The 19,316-nt window shown below is 35.9% G+C and overlaps 1 protein-coding gene across 1 annotated transcript in view; it reads left to right on the top strand.

The window, feature by feature from the left end:
* Window positions 1-884: 884 nt before the first annotated feature.
* LOC147076463 (cytochrome P450 9e2-like) overlaps window positions 885-19,316 on the top strand; it is a 40,768-nt gene continuing 22,336 nt past the window's right edge. Inside the window, exons 1-2 of the mRNA XM_085940288.1 lie at window positions 885-987; window positions 9,545-9,758. Coding sequence (XP_085796414.1) covers window positions 9,550-9,758 — 209 coding nt within the window. The 5' untranslated portion in view covers window positions 885-987; window positions 9,545-9,549. The remainder of the gene's footprint in view (window positions 988-9,544; window positions 9,759-19,316) is intronic.

The raw sequence follows: 19,316 nt of genomic DNA, 5'->3' as shown, positions 1-19,316 counted from the left end.
AGAAAAATTATATAGAAAATATGGTTAACTTTACTATGTTGTGTTTAAATTAGGTATTCGTACTGAGAAGCAACATGATGGTAAGTATAAGGCGTAAAACCCACTTAACGCAGCGAGTGGGGCAGTCGCGCAAAATTTCACAAGTGGCGCGTAAATCATCGAAAATATAACGTGATCAAATACACTAGCGCACACTGGATTTGACGACACATTGTGCCCGCCCGCCCCATGATTCACCGTTGTTAAGCTTCTCAGCGGGACCAATTAACGAAAATAGAACGTAGTCTATTCATGGAACACGGCAAGCAAAATTACGCTTCTGGAAGCGTCGTCGATAGACGGGCGAGAAGGCATTATTTAATAACAGTGAACTCATTGTTTAGTTATTGCGTGTCCGATATTTTGCTGGTAGAATGATGTCATCGTGAATATTAATTACAAGCCCAGAGAAATTTTATAATATTTTTATTGCTTTGTTATGACTGTTATGAGAGATGCTGATAATAATAATTATTTAGTGCTTCTTGTGCCTCTTATTACATAAGTGAAGGGTAATGCGCGGATGGGAGGGGGCCTACTTAGTAGTGAGCACACCGAGCGCCGCTTTGGTGGGCTTTATGCCTAACATTTCATGGTTAAGTTAATAATAATAAAATAAAATTGAGGTTCTAATGTGCGTTACACGCAAGAAATACGGTTTCATAGTATAGCTGAACAATACACACTATCTTTATATTATTAGTCAGAGATTATAATATTATCTTATCTTGAAATAAATGTTCCCTGATGTAAAACGCCTGATATGAATGCGTAATATTATTTTTTACTTATCGTTGATTCAACGCTTTGACAGTGTCCTCCCAGTTCAGTTTTTATCTTTATTTATTAAGACGAGTGTTTTGATACAGGTGACACATCAATATTACCAGTGATTCGTGTGTGTTTAAAACGTTATATTTTTGATAATAAACACTAAGCTTAACTAAAGTAAGTATACAAAACACTGTTACTTTTTAATTCACTTTCACCGTGTAATCTGAGTTATCGGTTATCACCACGGTGACCATATTTTTTTATTAACGGGAATATAGATGTGTTAGCAGAATCCATGGCATACCAATTGCTTTCAAAATAATATCATTCATTTAATTATTTATTTAATTATTGTTTAATACGTGCAATTTCTTTGTACTTATACATTTTTTATACATTCGAATTACTACTTAGTAAGCATTTTGTTTACTTCAGTTATATTTATTATATTAAAAATGTATTTTCTCACCAAAATACTGGAATACTTGTGTGAGCATTTATTTTAACCGTGTTGTGTTAAATAAAAGGCTAGAACGATCGAACAAATCTCTCACTACAGAGTTTCTCAATCGTGTAATATTGTTATATACATATTATGTAAATAACTGTACTTCTGTCAAAATCGACACGCCATGTACACCGGTACTACCTCAGACTTCATTTCTTTACTCTTCCGTCGTCCATTTATAACCAACGAGACGAATAATTGTGTATTTGACGTTTTGTAATCTAAATTATTGTAAATTTTACTTTACAAACATAAGTTATGGTAAAGATCAGGCCAACACAAACATGGACCCCTCCAAACCAATCCGCCCAGCACCATACTCTTTCATAATCGATCGTATCACGAGGCCTTACGTTTGGTTGTGAAGCATCAGCAGTTGTTTACGCCTGGGAAAATCTAATGCTCAAATTACATTGGCAGATTGCGTCTGGCCCGATCGTCTGCCACGACTGTCAAAATCTATACTCTATGGTTTTCAAGGATCGGGAGAGATCGTGAGTAAAGTGGGATAAATTATATTTCCGAGGAGAGCGAAGATTGCCGAGAACGTACGAAGATTTCCGAACACCACTCACTAGGTTTGACAGCTCAGTTTTGATGTAAATTTTCACGGGAATACTGTTCAGTGTTGCCACCAATCTAACGAAGAAATATTTGTCGGTCAACCTATGTTTATTTAAACTAATCAAAAACAAGGACCAACGCGATTGAATCGTTGCGTGTAATAATTGCAAAATATAGAGAACGTTGGCCACAGCGGTCGGCGTGGATCGTTGGATCGAGTTGGGTCTGCACGTCTGCCAATGTAATCAAGCCGTCAGGAGCAGATTCTCAAGACTAAGATCGCCACGCTCTCAAGTGAACTTTGACTGAGTTTACTGAAATTTAATAAAAATGAAAAAGTACCATGAGAGGCACGAAGACTTATGTAATATAAATAAATGAATTTAATGATATATAAGTAATATAGTTAAAACTGTGTGAAGTGATCATTACGTCCGCAATTTTTTTTAATGGAATATAATTGGCCTTTGTGGCGAACAGGTCATGGGGCCGACAGCCGGAGAGGCATGTAAAATTAATTGTTAACTTAAAAGTTTAAAGATATTTTTAATCGATCAATCTATATCTAAATAATATAATAGAAAAAAAATATTTCAAATAGAACGCGACAATTTAGAAAATAAAACGGCTAAAAGTAAGGGTTCGACTGTTCGTATTTTGTATTATTCCAAGTAGTTTTTTGAAACAAAATTATCAATTTAATGTTGTAAACATCCATTTTTAGGAAAATTAAAAATGCATTTTATTCAGTTACTTGACTTTATTCCTATTCCTATATTTTTATGGGGCACATATGCAGTTGCGTCATCCCCTTCTACTGGTAAATAATTGCATCAGGCGATTACGAGAGATTATTCAAAATATTTTTCTTACAATTTACACTTATTTTACTCAACATTTTAATTGCGTTTTAATATCAATACATTAGAGGATGAACCACGGAAGTCACGCTTGGACTTTTGTTCAGGAGAGTGATTTTTGTGTAGGTTAAATGTTTGAAACTCTATAACTTTCTAAATAACTATAGTAATTAGGGTCTTTAAACGGTATATTATTCATAATTAAATTTATTTTTGACCATAGTATGGAGAGAAATACCAAATTATTTAGAATTAATAATTTAATGGACTTCCGTGTTTTATGTTCTAACACATAATGTAGAAGTACCTCTAAGCAATACTTCACTTATAGATAATACACGGAAGTCCATATAGGTAGGTATATAATATTTGAATTTCCTGTGCATCTTATTATTAATAATTATAATATTATAAATACACAAAATAATTCAGTAAGTACCTACCTACCTATACATATGAAAAAAATTATAAATTTTTTTTTAATTTACAACAGCATTATTTGAAATATGTTATTGGTCTAGAAAAAAATCAATACAATGAGAAGTATTCCTGGTCATTCTCCGAGACATCAGCTGATGAGGAATTATGTGGAATTCTATCATAAAATTCTTGTAATTCTCGAGATATCCATTGTTTCATAGTTTGCAGATCTCAACTTTGAAAAAGTTTGCGGCATTTTACGGCGAGCAAAAAGGTCTTTTCTCATCGAGAATTGACCGTAATACATTATATCGAAGCCGGGATCACGCACACTCTAGTGCACGCCAACCAAGGTCTTCGGAAGCTGCTCCTGTGACACTTTCGGCACAAATTTGAATAGCGCATATCGTTCGTTACGCCACGGTATACGCCTGCATAACGGGTGTGGAGACGTGGCGGATGGTGGAGGGAAAAGCATGTTTGGAAATCTTTGCAATTTGGCCGTGCTAATTGGACGTAAAGATTTTTGAACATGTGGAATGCCAATGGGAAACAAAATATTTTGCGACCTTGTTTTTCTACGGAGGTCCACAGTTTTCAAATCTTCATCGGAGAACTTCGCCGTATAACGTAGATAACCAGCGCCATCTTAAGACACAAAATTAAATACAGTCGGCTGTGAGATAACCCATATTAACTGCTCGAATTCGCAACCATACAACATTAGAAATAAAAAAGGTGTGCCGTCAATATTCTTTTTTCGAGCCACAAAAAGAGCTGAAGATGATGCAGACAAAGAGCAAAAATTTTTTATATCATTTAACTCAATGTTAATAACTTTAAAAGGTTTGTTTCTTCTACATGTCCCTACAAAGTGAACCCAATCCCATGGAGTAACAATTTGCATACAGTTCAGCTTCTTTTTTGACGTTCTGTTATAGAGTGGTCAGTGGCGACTTCCATGTGTGTTGGCCTCCTAATAGGAATTTGTGATTTATAATTTTCAGTGTAGGAACGGTTTTCAGGAGACAGCTATATGAAAAAATAATCATGATATTCCTATTTTGGCCAGGGCAATTATCAGACCAAATCGTCAGCTCTTCAATATTTGCTAAAACTTTGCTAGATGCCCATTTATTTCATCAAGCAGGAGCTAATCATAATGCCACCCCTTCCACCTTTTATTTCTCCCCTCCCCATTGCTGTGTCGACTTTTAGTTAAATATGGAGTACCTAGGTAATTACACTTCTCCAAGTCAACCATTATTACTTTCATACTGGCAAAAAAATTTAAAAATTAATTTGTATTTTCTTTGAATTATTGTTGTTTTTTATTTTATTTCTTTTCTATAAAAATATTTTTTGCTTTGTTTTTTTTCTCTACCTTGTTTTTTCTCTAATAATTAATTTACTTGTAAGTACTTTTTATTCTAAATGTCATGTTGTGAACATCCTGAATTGATAATTTGGTATGTCTCAACGTGTCATTTTTTAAATAATACTAAGGAAATAAACATTTTTGTAATACTTTATGTATAATACTATGTACTTAACGTTTCTTGGACTACCGTGCTTATGGAATTATCATAATGGTTCATTATCTATTTTCTTAGAGCATAAACATCGTAAAAGGGACATCCGTTGTTTATGCACTAAAGTTAATTGGACTTTATATCGGGTAATTTATTATTTATGGAACTCAGTGTTTCATTCATTTGTGTAATGAAATAAAAGATTTTTTTTGCATATTTAACTCAGAAACGGTAAAAACTGGACTTCCGTGGTTTATCCTCTAATGTACAGATTACTAAACGGATACATTTATTAAATAATAATAGGTACTTAACTATCTGGAGGTGGCGCCTCGAGTGGCGAGAAATGGTATTAACGGCCCACATGCTCAGCGTAGGTCAAAATGGAGCTTTTATGGAATTTTCAGAGCATAACCCTGGGCATTCCTTAAACGTTTATTTTTAAAATTTGATGACTGCATAACCGATTCTTTTAAACGGCACATGTTCAAACACGCGCGTTACCATGATCTTACTCCCTACTTCATTTATCGTTTGTCAATTTATGGCTACGGCCGTATTTTGTAGCTTAACCACTGGGAAATGCCAATAGAAATGGCTTATTTCAAAAAAATACTACCTTATTCTTAGGTCAATAATTATTATAAAGCAATCATTATTCGTAGGATGTTTATCACATTTAAATGGTCAAAGTCATAGCTTATAATCAGTATCTTTAGAATTATCTTCAAATGTGTTAATCGTGCCCACTTTTTGAATAATAAAATGCCTAATTCTTGTCAAATTTGGAATCACAAAGATTATAAAATTTAATTTCTTATCGTAAATATGTCACTATATAATGTTAACATTAATTTTACTAATGGTTTTGTAAATGCGTTTAAAAATAATAAATCTAAAAAATCTTAACACCATTGCACATGGATGTACTGAAATATTACTATATTCTAAAACATTAGAGCGAGAGGTTTAAAAGAATACTATGTTATGTAATAAAAATACTTTATGCAGTCATCAAATGTTTAAAATAAATATAAAGGATAATAAGGCTTCAAAATGTCCAGGGTTATGCTCTGAAAATACCATAAAAGCAACATTTTGACCTACGCTGAGCATGTGGGCCCTTAAGAATCCTTGATCGTCATGGAGGTAAGCGCACATCATCGCCAAAATGCCAAAATATAAAGAAAGTTATAGTAATAATAACATTAGTTTTTTTTAAATATTTATTAATAATATATACTAAATTATTATAATTACAGTGACATCTAGTTAAGATGCTTCGAAGGTAATTTACGAGTATATTGGATTATGATTTGAATCGATTCTAATACGTGAGGAGATAATTCGGATAATAGAAGGCTCTATGAAATTGCAACTTTTGATCTTATCCCCCTTAAGTTGATAATAATAAAATCGAGGTTCTACTGTGCGTTATATACCAGTGACGTCCTAAGACAAAATGCCGCCCCTAGGCAGCGCGACAATGCCGCCCCCTTTTTATACAGTATTTTTTATCATCCTTTTATGACTCCAATATCTAAGAAATGGCGTGTTGTATGGATACATTACTAACAAAATATACATCACTGAAACATACAAATTAAATTTAGATATAAAAAGAGAATAAATATAATATGGGCAACTTCATCCAAATTCTTCACCAAATCATCAGAGTCTGAGGTTCTATTCGGTTGATATTTCTGACACATTTGGTTTGTACCAATCAACAATACACACATTTATTATTTTCACACTATTTTTGCATACATGTAAACAAAATACGTTTAGCTATTTATATGTACTTATACCAAATAGTTCTCGATTTTCCGCCCTTCGAGTAACTGCCGCCCCCAAGCGACGCTCAATCTGCCTACCCCCACGTTACGTCACTGCGTTATACAAAAGAAACACGGCTTCATTTTGCCGAAAAATAGGCGCTCTCTATATATCATTACTTTGAGGTAAATAATGTAGTGCAGCAAATTATCTCTTATGCATAAACCTCGTATTAGTGTGAGGCCTCAGTGCCAGCGTTCGGCGCAGCGTTGAGCGTTTTGCGCAACTCAAACGTATAACCGTATAAATGTAAAACAAAAAAAAACATTGTCTACGAACATTTTCACACACGGTTATACGTTTGAGTTGCGCAAAACGCTCAACGCTGTGCCGAACGCTGCCACTCAGGACGTACACTTAGAATAACATCTCTGCGTGTTCGTTAGTTTGTCACGATAATAAAACATAATGATTCGATATAATTATTTTGCATGCCAACTTAATTACAACCGGTTCACCTTTAAACATGTACAGGTGTGTTTTTTTACAATAAACTTACTTATATATGAGTAGATACAGCACTGACGTGTCCAAGCAGTGACGTCCCGTGGGGGTAGGCAGATTGAGCGTCGCTTGGAGGCGGCAGTTACTCGAAGGGCGGAAAATCGAGGAGAATCATTTGGAATATAAAGAAATAGCTACCTAATAACGAAAACACATTTCCATTAAAAAAATCAGCTCACTGGTTTTGTCGGGTTTGCGATATCTAGTTTACTTTCGTTGCCCTTCAACGTCCATGGTGACTAGAAACGACACGTGCAGATTTGTGAATAATTACAGTCTGATATTTTGGTAGTAATGTATCCAAACAACACATTTCTTAGAATCTTAGATATTGGACTCATGAATAAATACTGTATAAAAATGGAGCGGCATTTTGGCGCTGCCTAGGGGCGGCATTTTATCTAGGGATGTCACTGTGTCCAAGGAGATTACACGTAAATTGTTCGTAAAACATTTCACCGTGCCACAGTTCGCCGTGAGCTTTCTTATCGGAAAGAGGTGACCGTATACCAGTGGCGAAGGGTGGAGGTAGGTTGTTAAGATCCGCCATAAATAGTGGACACTAAACTTTGTCAGTCATACTTATTTGTTTTCATTGAAATAAGACTACAATGATTTACTGATAGTGTTAAGTAGTTAGTTTTTTTTTAAATTCAACTAAACCCTGCTAAACCCAGCCATAATAGATAATAATCAAAATAACAAAAATTTTGCAATTAAATCATACATAACTTTGGATATTTTATAGATAGAAAAATGTTTTTTTATCTATTATAGTTTGGTTTAGGCAGGGATTAAAATGGACCAACAATATGTGTAATATGTATTCTTAATCCAACGAAAACAAAGAAGTATGAATGAAAAAGTGTGTATAAATTTGTCGTATCGTCCAAAGTATACCAAAACTATTATGGTTTGATTTAGGCAGGGTTTAATTGATTTTTAAAAACTTACCAACGTCAGCTGTAAATAATTGTAGTCTTAGTTCAATAAAAACGAATAGTATGTATGACTAACAACGTTTAATGTGTACTTTTTATAGCGGATCTTAACAGCCTACATCCACCCTTCGCTACTGCCGTATACTACACGGCCTCCAATTTTATTAGATTCGATATGATCGGGCGTCGAGTAACAGGCAACCGATCTCGAGTGTGGACGAATGTAGGATAAACTTAAACACGTGTCAAGAATACGTCATTCTAAACGTATCCTTCGTTCTGACAACTGCTCTCAGCTTATGCATCGACGCTCATTCAATTTTGGTATATTTGAAGGTTGCAACATCTATAATATATTTCATTTTCGTAGGACACTCACACATTCATAACCCTGCTTCAAAATGTAGTGTATTTTGGTATAGTCTATCTGAATTATATTTTTTGTTTATGTTCTGTGGTAGGTATATTTTAATGTTCTCTTTCTAATATCGAAACATATTAATTATATTATGCTTCTTCCTATCGTGCCATTCCCTGGTGTAGGTCGGCCACCATCAGGGCGATCTTCGCTCTATCATCTGCCACACTGAACAGTTCGATGGAGCTGTCAATCAAGCCGTTAACTGTTACGTTTACCATTGATCTTTAACTGTGTTAGTTAACTAGCAAGTTAGTTTAACTGGAGACGGCTGAGGCGGTCAAACAAATATGTAAAATACAAACAATTTATGTAAATGGCGTAATCCACACAAATCAAATTTTACAGGAGGCACAAAAACGTGTTTGTTATGGTTTTCAGTAAAAGTTAAAATACCTTAAAGTGCATGATAAGATAAGACATTGGCTATATTTTCTCAAGAGTGTTTTCAGAATTATATATGTTCAATAATTAGAATAGTATATTCTTAAATCTTGTGAATTATTCGTTGAATAAAAGAAATAGTTAATTAAAATTTATTAGCAAGTTCAAATGAGTTACAAACAAAAGTCTTGGAGTGATCCGTGACGTCGGTTAGTAATTAAAGTAATAAGTACTTTAATTTAAAATACAAAAATCGATTGCTTTCCGTAACTCAATTTAGAGAGCGCTTATGAGCAGGTATTAAATTGTTAAAATTTGTCGTAATTAAGCATGGCAGTCGTAGCATAGTGGTGATGCCCAAGAGACGCAGGTTCGATTCCTGCAGGGTGTATTATTTTTTTCGAATAAGATTTTTTCTATTGGCTATATTTTCTCATTAGTGTTTTCAGAATTATGTATATTTAATAATTAATGTTTTTATATTCCTGATCTGATATTAATTATTGAGTCAATTAGAAAAACAACAGAAATAATGGTTTAGTCGATTTTCCCACTTCACTATCATCTTTTTTTATTGTTAGCTAAATTTAGATAGTAAATCGACATTTGCAGCTTACATCCTTTGAACACAGCGTGTATTTAGTCGTGTACAACGTTATTACCCAATAAAATCTATTTTGAAAAAACTGAGGTTTACGCCCTATTTCCTTTCCTCAGTCGAAATATATTATATTACTATTTCTACTTTTTATCATTTCCAGAGACAATGTGGTTGTGGGTTTTGGCTGCCATTATAAGTGTCTTGTCACTGCTTCTTCTCTATGGCCACTGGCAGGGGAATTCCTTCAGAAGACAGGGAGTCAGATGTCTGCCGATCGACTTTCCTTTCTTGGGACACATGGGGAAGACGATACTGCTGAGGGAACATTTCAGCGACGCAGTGCGCAGAATCTACGAAGCGTACCCTGATCAAAGGTTGGTATTCACTTAATATCCAATTAGGGAATCCAATTCTGAGCTATAATTCTGATCCCAGGATTACAATTTGACAATCCCGGGATCCCGGGACTGTCTATACGAATAAATCTAGTATAATTTATATTATTTAAGACATTTTTATTGTTAATATTGTGTACATTCAACTTTGGAAATACATAAGTTTAATAGAGTACCCGTATACTAAATAGTATTGTAATATAAATAATAATGTGAATTTAATATGAGATTGCTGTGTTTGATGGTAAAGACTTAATGAATGGGTTAGCAAGATTTAAAATAGTTAAGCAAATCATGGTGTACTTATGGCCTTTCCGCTTCATAAATCGAATTAGTCAGCCAAATAGGAAACTGCCGTAAAACGTATGAGATCATGGTGGAATTACTTTTTAATAGTGCGAAAGATTTTTTTTCCAATCTTTCTCATTTTTATTAATTTATGTGGAAAAATAAAATGAATCGGTAAGTTACACATGGGTATAAATCAAATTTCATTCAAACTCAGTTTATTTATAGAAGTAATTGGTGCATCTTTTTATTTATTTATTTTACATTATTTATGTGTAATTAAGTTTTTGGTATAGTGTTATGTCCAATGTTTTGAATAAGTAATACTATTTAGAATTAAAAATGATTTTCTCAATTTTAAGTATTCATTTTTCTTACATGTGAGAAATCTATGATACACATAAAAAAAGAGGACAGTTTTTTACTCATATTGCCATTAAAATCTTATTTTCGTAAAAACCCGACCAAAGGTGTGAATAAATTATTATCATCACGTTATGTGCTGTCACAGTAAGCTGCCGCTACGAGAAAAAAGTGTGTAATGTAATTTTTCTTGGTATTTAAAATGTTATAAGACGTATGCTCCCATCCGGTAGCACATTTCGAACCTTTAAACGAACATTGTCAGTTCGTAAAATCTGCCAAAATGGCCAGAACAATGAGGTCACCTCACGCGTATCGCGCTACATCGCCAACCGCATGACTTAATGAACATTATTTTACTCACGTCAAAACGCGTGCGCTTTGTTTTTATTTGTTTTTATGTGGATTGTCTATTAAATTATTATCTATGTCTGGTATATGCGTCTTTTATCTACCGTCTGCTGGTTGGGTTCTGTTAAAATATTATCTATGGGTGCAATATCGCAAGTAAGTTTAGCTTACGTACACGTAAAAACTGTTAAAATTAATTGAAATTGCAATGAGTAATGAATAATACTAATAAATTAGAGTTGGCACTTTCCGTTATTGAATTTATATATTATAGTGATCATTCAAAATATTCTGCGGAATGACGAAACCATAGACTAAATTTGTCGCCGTGACATCACGTGGCGTGATTATAATGTAAGCCCACCTTTAATAAATTTTACCTTGCAACCACAGTATTATTATGTAAAAATGTTTTCTATAGCCTGGGTGTCTATGTCATCTGTTACACACTATAATTTTTTGTGCCCAGGGAACTCTGATATAATTTTTATCTGTTCTGTGTTTGTGCCCTCGTGGTCTGTTTGTAGTGTTGACTAAAGGAAGATCCAAAGTTCAAGTCAACGAATATCGTAAGTAGGAAATCCAATCCCGAGCCAAAACCTGGATCCCGGGATTTCGGGATTACAATTTGACGATCCCGGGACTAGTCCCGGGATCGGCATTTTTTCAATAGTTAATATTCAATTTTTATATAAGTATACAAATAACGTTGTTAAAATCGCCCCAGAGCTAATGAGTTGGTATCCAGGCATATTTTTAAATTTCAATTGTTATTTATTATTTTAAAAGGAGAGATAATAAATAACGTTTTTATTAATGACCTTCCCGGATGTAAGGATATAGTCTTTAATGCATTCATTAATCATTATACATCCATTAAAACATTATGAATCACATTAAGCGACCGGTACGTTTCTTCAAAATGTTTTTATTCCTATATCGTAATAAATACGTCGAATCGAGCCTTGAATTTAGGCTCTTATGGTACGTTTACATCTGACACTTATACCGTTATACTTATTTTATGTGTCGGACATAAAATTTCATTTACTGTTTACACCTGCATGGATCTGACATAAAATTCTGGTATACTTCTCGTTGAAATAAAGTCTCGACACTTTATTCAATGGCAACATTGGAATAAATATATGCGGTGTTTACATATTATGATATTGTAATTTATTCGGACACTTATTTTGTATACTTCTCAAAAACGTTATGTCAGTTGTCAATATGGGAATGTTAAAAAAGAAAGCAGCGAGTGTTATTATTTTAAGTCTTTTGGCAACAAAAAGGAGGAAAAAATGGTCTAGATGGGTGCGGGAATGGATTCAGCGACGAGAAGAACTAGGTGCCTTCCGTTTAATGTCAGAGTTTAAAATCGAAGATCCAACTCAATTTGTGATCTCTAGTTTGCAAGATTGGACCTTTTGCCAAAAAACAAGACACACAATTCAGAAATGCGTAGAAGAACGATTAACAGTAACATTGCGATATCTAGCACTTGATCGTCATTGCATATTCAATATAATATTATCGTACCTAATACGAGTGCAGGTGTGGGCCAAAATGAATTAGGTAATACCATTTGAAGCGCATTTTTTCTTCACAGAGTGCATCAGAATTAATCGTATGTGCCGAGAACAAGCGATATTTTATTTTCGAACAAAATCCATAGAACACGGCACATCCGATTTATTTCTCATTGTCTATGATTTTTGACAGATCGCTACAGTACATTTATTAACGTAAACGTTGGGCATACATTCATGGTTTACCTATGATTATTGATTGTCCGTTGTTTTAGAAATATACATATGCAATTCACTAGGTACCTGTCAAACTACGAATATTGTGTCAGGTACTTGACATAAAAGTAGACGGTGGTCCAACTTCGGTGATATATCGCTCCAAGTTCGAACTTGTCGAATACGCGGTGTTTACATTTGCGTATATAAGTAGATTGAATAAGTGGTAGGTGAGAGTCGACACACGCAAAATAAGTGGCAGATACAAATATACTTACTGTTTACACTTAAGTGAATATGGTGTCATACATAAATATGACGATATTAGTGTCAAATGTAAACGTACCATTATTGTTATTATTACATTATTTGAATAGTCAATTAGAGTAACTTTTATTGATGGCAATACATTATGATCAATAACATCAGTGTTTGATTTTTTCTGCAAGAGTTATTGTGTCTTCATTTACATTTCATATTTTATACAGTCCACACTGGTTGAAAATATTATAATATAGTATTTCTCCTGTTATATTTTCGTTTTTATTTTATTTTCCATAAAAATTGATAAAAAAAATCAATCCCGGGATTGGAATCACTAATCGTAAGTAATAAAACGACCTTTTTTAGAATCCATAACTTTATTAATAAGTTAAACTTTAATAATTAATTAATCAAACAATATTTATAATTAAGCTTCACTAAATAAATAATTAATAAATATATGCATAGTATAATATATTAATAATAATAATAATTTAATGACTTGATAAAAAATGAACGCACCTAAAACCGAATGGAATAATAAATAATAACATTATATCATTGAAACATGGTGAGAATGTGTTATTATTATTACCATGTGGGCTTATTTTTACTACTACCACCGGAACTGGCTGCACCTGATGCAGCACTGCCTCCTTTTCCACCAGAGCTCGCGGCGCCAGTTGCAGAGCTACCGCCTTTACCACCCGAAGATGCTGCACCAGAAGCACTGGAACCACAGTCAGATGAAGCGGCGCCGGCAGCTGAACTGCTACCCTTTCCTCCTGAACTAGCAGCACCGGTTGCAGAACTGCCACCCTTTCCTCCTGAACTCGCAGCGCCGGTTGCAGAACTGCCTCCTTTTCCACCTGAACTAGCAGCACCGGTTGCAGAACTGCCTCCCTTTCCTCCTGAACTCGCAGCTCCGGTTGCAGAACTGCCTCCCTTTCCTCCTGAACTAGCAGCACCGGTTGCAGAACTGCCTCCCTTTCCACCTGAACTAGCAGCACCGGTTGCAGAACTGCCTCCCTTTCCTCCTGAACTCGCAGCGCCGGTTGCAGAACTGCCTCCTTTTCCTCCTGAACTCGCAGCGCCGGTTGCTGAACTGCCTCCCTTTCCACCTGAACTAGCAGCACCTGTTGCAGAACTGCCTCCCTTTCCTCCTGAACTCGCAGCGCCGGTTGCAGAACTGCCTCCTTTTCCATCTGAACTAGCAGCGCCGGTTGCAGAACTGCCTCCCTTTCCACCTGAACTAGCAGCACCGGTTGCAGAACTGCTTCCCTTTCCTCCTGAACTCGCAGCGCCGGTTGCAAAACTGCCTCCATTTCCACCTGAACTAGCAGCACCGGTTGCAGAACTGCCTTCTTTTCCACCTGAACTAGCAGCGCCGGTTGCAGAACTGCCTCCCTTTCCACCTGAACTAGCAGCACCGGTTGCAGAACTGCCTCCCTTTCCACCTGAACTAGCAGCACCGGTTGCAGAACTGCCTCCCTTTCCTCCTGAACTCGCAGCGCCGGTTGCAGAACTGCCTCCCTTTCCACCTGAACTAGCAGCGCCTGTTGCAGAACTTCCTCCCTTTCCACCTGAACTAGCAGCACCGGTTGCAGAACTGCCTCCTTTGCCACCAGAGCTCGTGGCGCCAGTTGCAGAGCTACCGCCTTTACCACCCGAAGATGCTGCGCCAGAAGCACTGGAACCACAGTCAGATGAAGCGGCGCCGGCAGCTGAACTGTCTCCTTTTCCTCCTGAACTCGCAGTGCCAGTTGCAGAACTGCCTCCTTTTCCACCTGAACTAGCAGCACCGGTTGCAGAACTGCCTCCCTTTCCACTTGAACTAGCAGCACCGGTTGCAGAACTGTCTCCCTTTCCTCCTGAACTAGCAGCGCCGGTGGCAGAACTGCCTCCCTTTCCACCTGAACTAGCAGCACCGGTTGCAGAACTGCCTCCATTTCCTCCTGAACTAGCAGCGCCGGTTGCAGAACTGCCTCCCTTTCCACCTGAACTAGCAGCACCAGTTGCAGAACTGCCTCCCTTTCCGCCTGAACTAGCAGCACCGGTTGCAGAACTGCCTCCCTTTCCTCCTGAACTAGCAGCGCCGGTTGCAGAACTGCCTCCCTTTCCACCTGAACTAGCAGCACCAGTTGCAGAACTGCCTCCCTTTCCACCTGAACTAGCAGCACCAGTTGCAGAACTGCCTCCTTTTCCACCAGAGCTCGCGGCGCCAGTTGCAGAGCTACCGCCTTTACCACCCGAAGATGCTGCACCAGAAGCACTGGAACCACAGTCAGATGAAGCGGCGCCGGCAGCTGAACTGCCACCCTTTCCTCCTGAACTAGCAGCACCGGCTGCAGAACTTCCTCCTTTTCCTCCAGAGCTTGCGGCGCTAGCTGCAGAGCTTCCTCTCTTTCCACCTGAGCTCGCAGCACTTGCGGCACTACTACTTCCTTTTCCACCAGAACTAGCGGCTGCCGAAGCACTGCTTCCCCCACTGTATTTCGGCTTAGGGCAGTATTGCGTGGTCTCTTCACACCACACTTCTGTTGTGGTCTCTTCACACCATACTGGTGTTGTGGTCTCTTCAGGGCATTGTGTTGTGGTCTCATCACACCATACTGGTGTTGTGGTCTCTTCACACCATACTTCTGTTGTGGTTTCTTCAGGGCATTGTGTTGTGGTCTCTTCAGGACATTGTGTTGTAGTCTCTTCACACCACATTGAATCCATCTCTTCTTCCCAACGATTCGGAGCTGAATAACATCTGTCAATCTGTAAAACGGACAATATTATTTATATTTTTGTATACAATATAGTTATAGTTCGACCCAACCTCCTTCGCCAGTAAATATACTCCAGTGGGTCTATTCTGTACTTATCGACAATAATAAATAACTTTATTGTAACAATTACAATACGTTGGTTGTAACGCGCTTCTTTTGCTCCTGTTAAAATATAGCACTTATTGCAACAATTACAACCAACTTATTGTAATTGTTACAATAAGTGCTAATACTTTGATACAATCCTACCGTAGACAGGTTTTTATATCAATGATTCACCATTCGTGTCATGTGAAAAAGAAGTTAAAATGTGAACACATATTGCCAAAAATACGACGACACGTCTTAAGGGGGAGAGGCATGCCAGCAGAGAACCTAGCGGAAATTTACGAAGCTTGCAATTTGAGATTTTTTTTTGATAATTTACAATTTCAACTGTATTTATTAATAAATATGTATCTGAAAACATTAAAAAGATTTTTTTTAAATTCAAAGATAAACTTACAATTGCAAAAAAATTAAATAAAATTCGAATAATCTAATTATTACATTATATATTATGGTCATATTTATTATTAAAATTTAGTTTATTAAGTTTTCAATTTTTGACCGTTTAGATTTTTGACTAATTCATCGTTTTAATATTTTTTATATTTATTTTAAAAAACATCGATTTTTACAAAAATATAAATGTGTGTAACTTGAATCCTTTTTATTTATCGATGTTTTTTAAAATAAATATAAAAATTATTAAAACGATGAATTAGTCAAAAATCTAAACGGTCAAAAATTGAAAACTTAATAAACTAAATTTTAATAATACATATGACCATAATATATAATGTAATAATAAGATATGACCCTGCAACGAATTCACATTTTATTACATTTTTTTACAATTGTAATTTTATCTTTGAATTTAAAAAAAAAAATCGTTTTAATGTTTTCAGATACTCATATTTATTAATTGATACAGTTGAAATTGTAAATTATCAACAACAAAAAAATTCAAATTGCAAGCTTCGTATTTTTCCGCTAGGTTCTCTGCTGGCATGGTGTATGACCGGAGAATTTGTGCCTCACAAACCAGAACACACACCATAAAAAATATGCTTGTCAAAGCATTAGTGATTTTAATGTTTGCACGCTACTTTATGGACCACGACAACAGGATTTGAAATCTGATGTCGTTGGCAAATGCTTCGAATTTCTTCGACAAGGCACAGAACGAACAATCAATAATTATTATCCATAGATTTGAAATAAAGCAACGGCTCTCGACAATATGTCTAAGCGATGGTGCCCACAGAACGCGTCGGGCGCGCGAAGTCCGCGTATGCAGTGTTTATTCATAACCATAATCACACGTCTCTCGCCGCGCATTACCCTTCACATATGTAGTAAGCGGCCCAAGCAGCACAAAATAAATATTATTACAGCGCCTCTCATAACAAAGCAATAAAAATATTATATTATTTCGGGTCTTGTAATTAAAATTTACGACGACATTATTCAACCAGCGATAAACTGAACACGCAATAAAATAAAACAATGACTTCTCTGTAATTAAATAATTGCTTTCCGCCCGTCGATCGACGATGCCTCGCGCAGCGTGTTTTTGCTCGCTGTGTTCAATGAATGGACTCCATTGTATTTTCTTTCATTCGTATCGCCGAGAAGCGGTGATTCGCGAAAAAACGATGATTCATGCGGCGCGCGCGTAAAATGCGTCGTCAAATCCAGTGGGCGCTGGCGTATTTGATTACGTTGTATTTTCAATGATTTATGCGCCACTTGTAGAAATTTTGCGCGAGTGCGGCGCCCGACGCGTTCTGTGGGCACCATCGCTAAGAGTTATTTCGCAATTAAGACTTTGGATAGACTATGGTTTTGGTTCAGTCTTCAGAGATGGCAAAGCAGACAGGCCTCAAGGAAGCAACCTCCACTTTGATCTGAGAAAAGCGGATAGTCTTAGACCAGGGGTTCACAAAGTGTGTCCCGCAAAATTTATGATAAATCTGTATTATTTGTTATTTATAAAAGAAGCATCAAATAAATTTTAATATTTTTCAAGATCGTTTTCATATAACCCGGACGCTATTCCCGTAAATATTTGCAAGAGAACGTGGAAACAGAAGCATCTTATTGTGAAGAAGGTGAATTTAATTGAATTCTACAAAAGACCATATCCAAATATAGTTAAACACTCTCATAAAATGACTTCTTTATGTGGTAGAATCTATATTTGTGAAAAAACATTTTTACAGCATTTTTGAGCATTAATAAATCAAACTTAAGATCAAAATTAACAGACAACCATATCGCATATGTATGTATGTAATAATACTGTATATTTAGTTAAAACTTTGTGAACCCTTGTCTTCGACGCTTAAAATATGGCTGCATTTCGCAGTGAAATTCTGACTATATTATGAATGAAGAAATTTTTGAATATACATATTATAATAATGTCATATTTACCGAGCTGGCGAAGACAAAAGCGGCCACCAGGAAAAAGCCAAACTGATATTTCGTCATTTTTTAATTGTTTTTTTTTTTTATTATTATTCACGAAGAACTTTCTGATGATGGAGACGCTACAAGACTGTTGTAGTGGATGGATGAAGACTCAGAAGTAGTGTGCCTAATTCAAAATCAAATCGCCCTTTTTATAGTAGGCTAAACTAAGACCAATCGATCAAAAGTTAATTGTTTTAAATGCTTACATATATTTTCATAAAACATCATTTCCTTAGACTGGTTAAACATTTGACTATATTGGACACGTTAGTTAAGTTATATTATACTTATATTATAAAATGTGTCATTTGTTGACAGCCAAATTATGTAGTAGACAATCAAACGATTGATTTATTCAAGTTCCAATCCCTTGATATTATTTCTTACTTTCAAGACAAAATGATTCTTTATGTAAATTTTATGCCAATATTTAGACATGTGTATTTATTTGCTCGATAATATGAAAAGTCAATTTCAGTTTGCTATTTAAATAATATTGTAAACATGTGTTTTGTATTGAAATACAAATTCTTCATATTGCATTGGTAGGTAAGTACGCTAAACACAAAATGTGTTCAAACAGCAAAATATTTAACTAAATAATATTGTAATGATTGATTTTATTTATTTTTGGCGAAGACAGAGTTCTGCACTAACAATCTAAGCATGCGGTGGGTCCTGGGTTCGAATTTATGCTCAAATAAATGAATCAGCCCTAGAAAAATTATATAGGGGGCACATTTAGAAAAAAATATGCATAATAAATTTATTTTTGTTTTTTTTAATGCCTGTAGGATAGGGCGGAGTTAAAAAAATCTATCTTCGCATTGACCCCATACTTTTCCGGGTACATTCCACATACATAGACACTCCGCCTACACCTGGTATATTTATTTTATATTTTTATTTATATTCCTGGTATTTTTTCGTTCCTGGGGGATGGTCAGTTCCTGAACCACCCCCACCCCCCCAACCGCTATACGCGCGCTATTGTAGAGCTATTGACATTGTGCCTACAGAATTACTTTAGATAGAGGAGTGAGCTAGGAGTCATATCACGGAGATAGCCTTACCGGGTGGAGCATGTGGACACCATATTATGTGGGTGTTCTAAATGTAACTAGAAAATGTAAAAAAATACGACGCAGGGCGGGACTCAAACCCACAACCATTGGATTGCGCCTATGAGTAATCGGGCCTCTTCCGTCCTATCGAATTACGACGAA

This window comes from Rhyacophila brunnea, unplaced genomic scaffold, assembly GCF_057557595.1.
Source record: "Rhyacophila brunnea isolate RB1 unplaced genomic scaffold, BYU_Rbru_1.0 scaffold_13, whole genome shotgun sequence".
In the NCBI taxonomy this organism is placed as follows: Eukaryota; Metazoa; Arthropoda; class Insecta; order Trichoptera; family Rhyacophilidae; genus Rhyacophila; species Rhyacophila brunnea.
The sequence above is the reverse complement of the archived record's forward strand: the minus strand, read 5'-3'. Positions and strand labels throughout refer to the sequence as shown.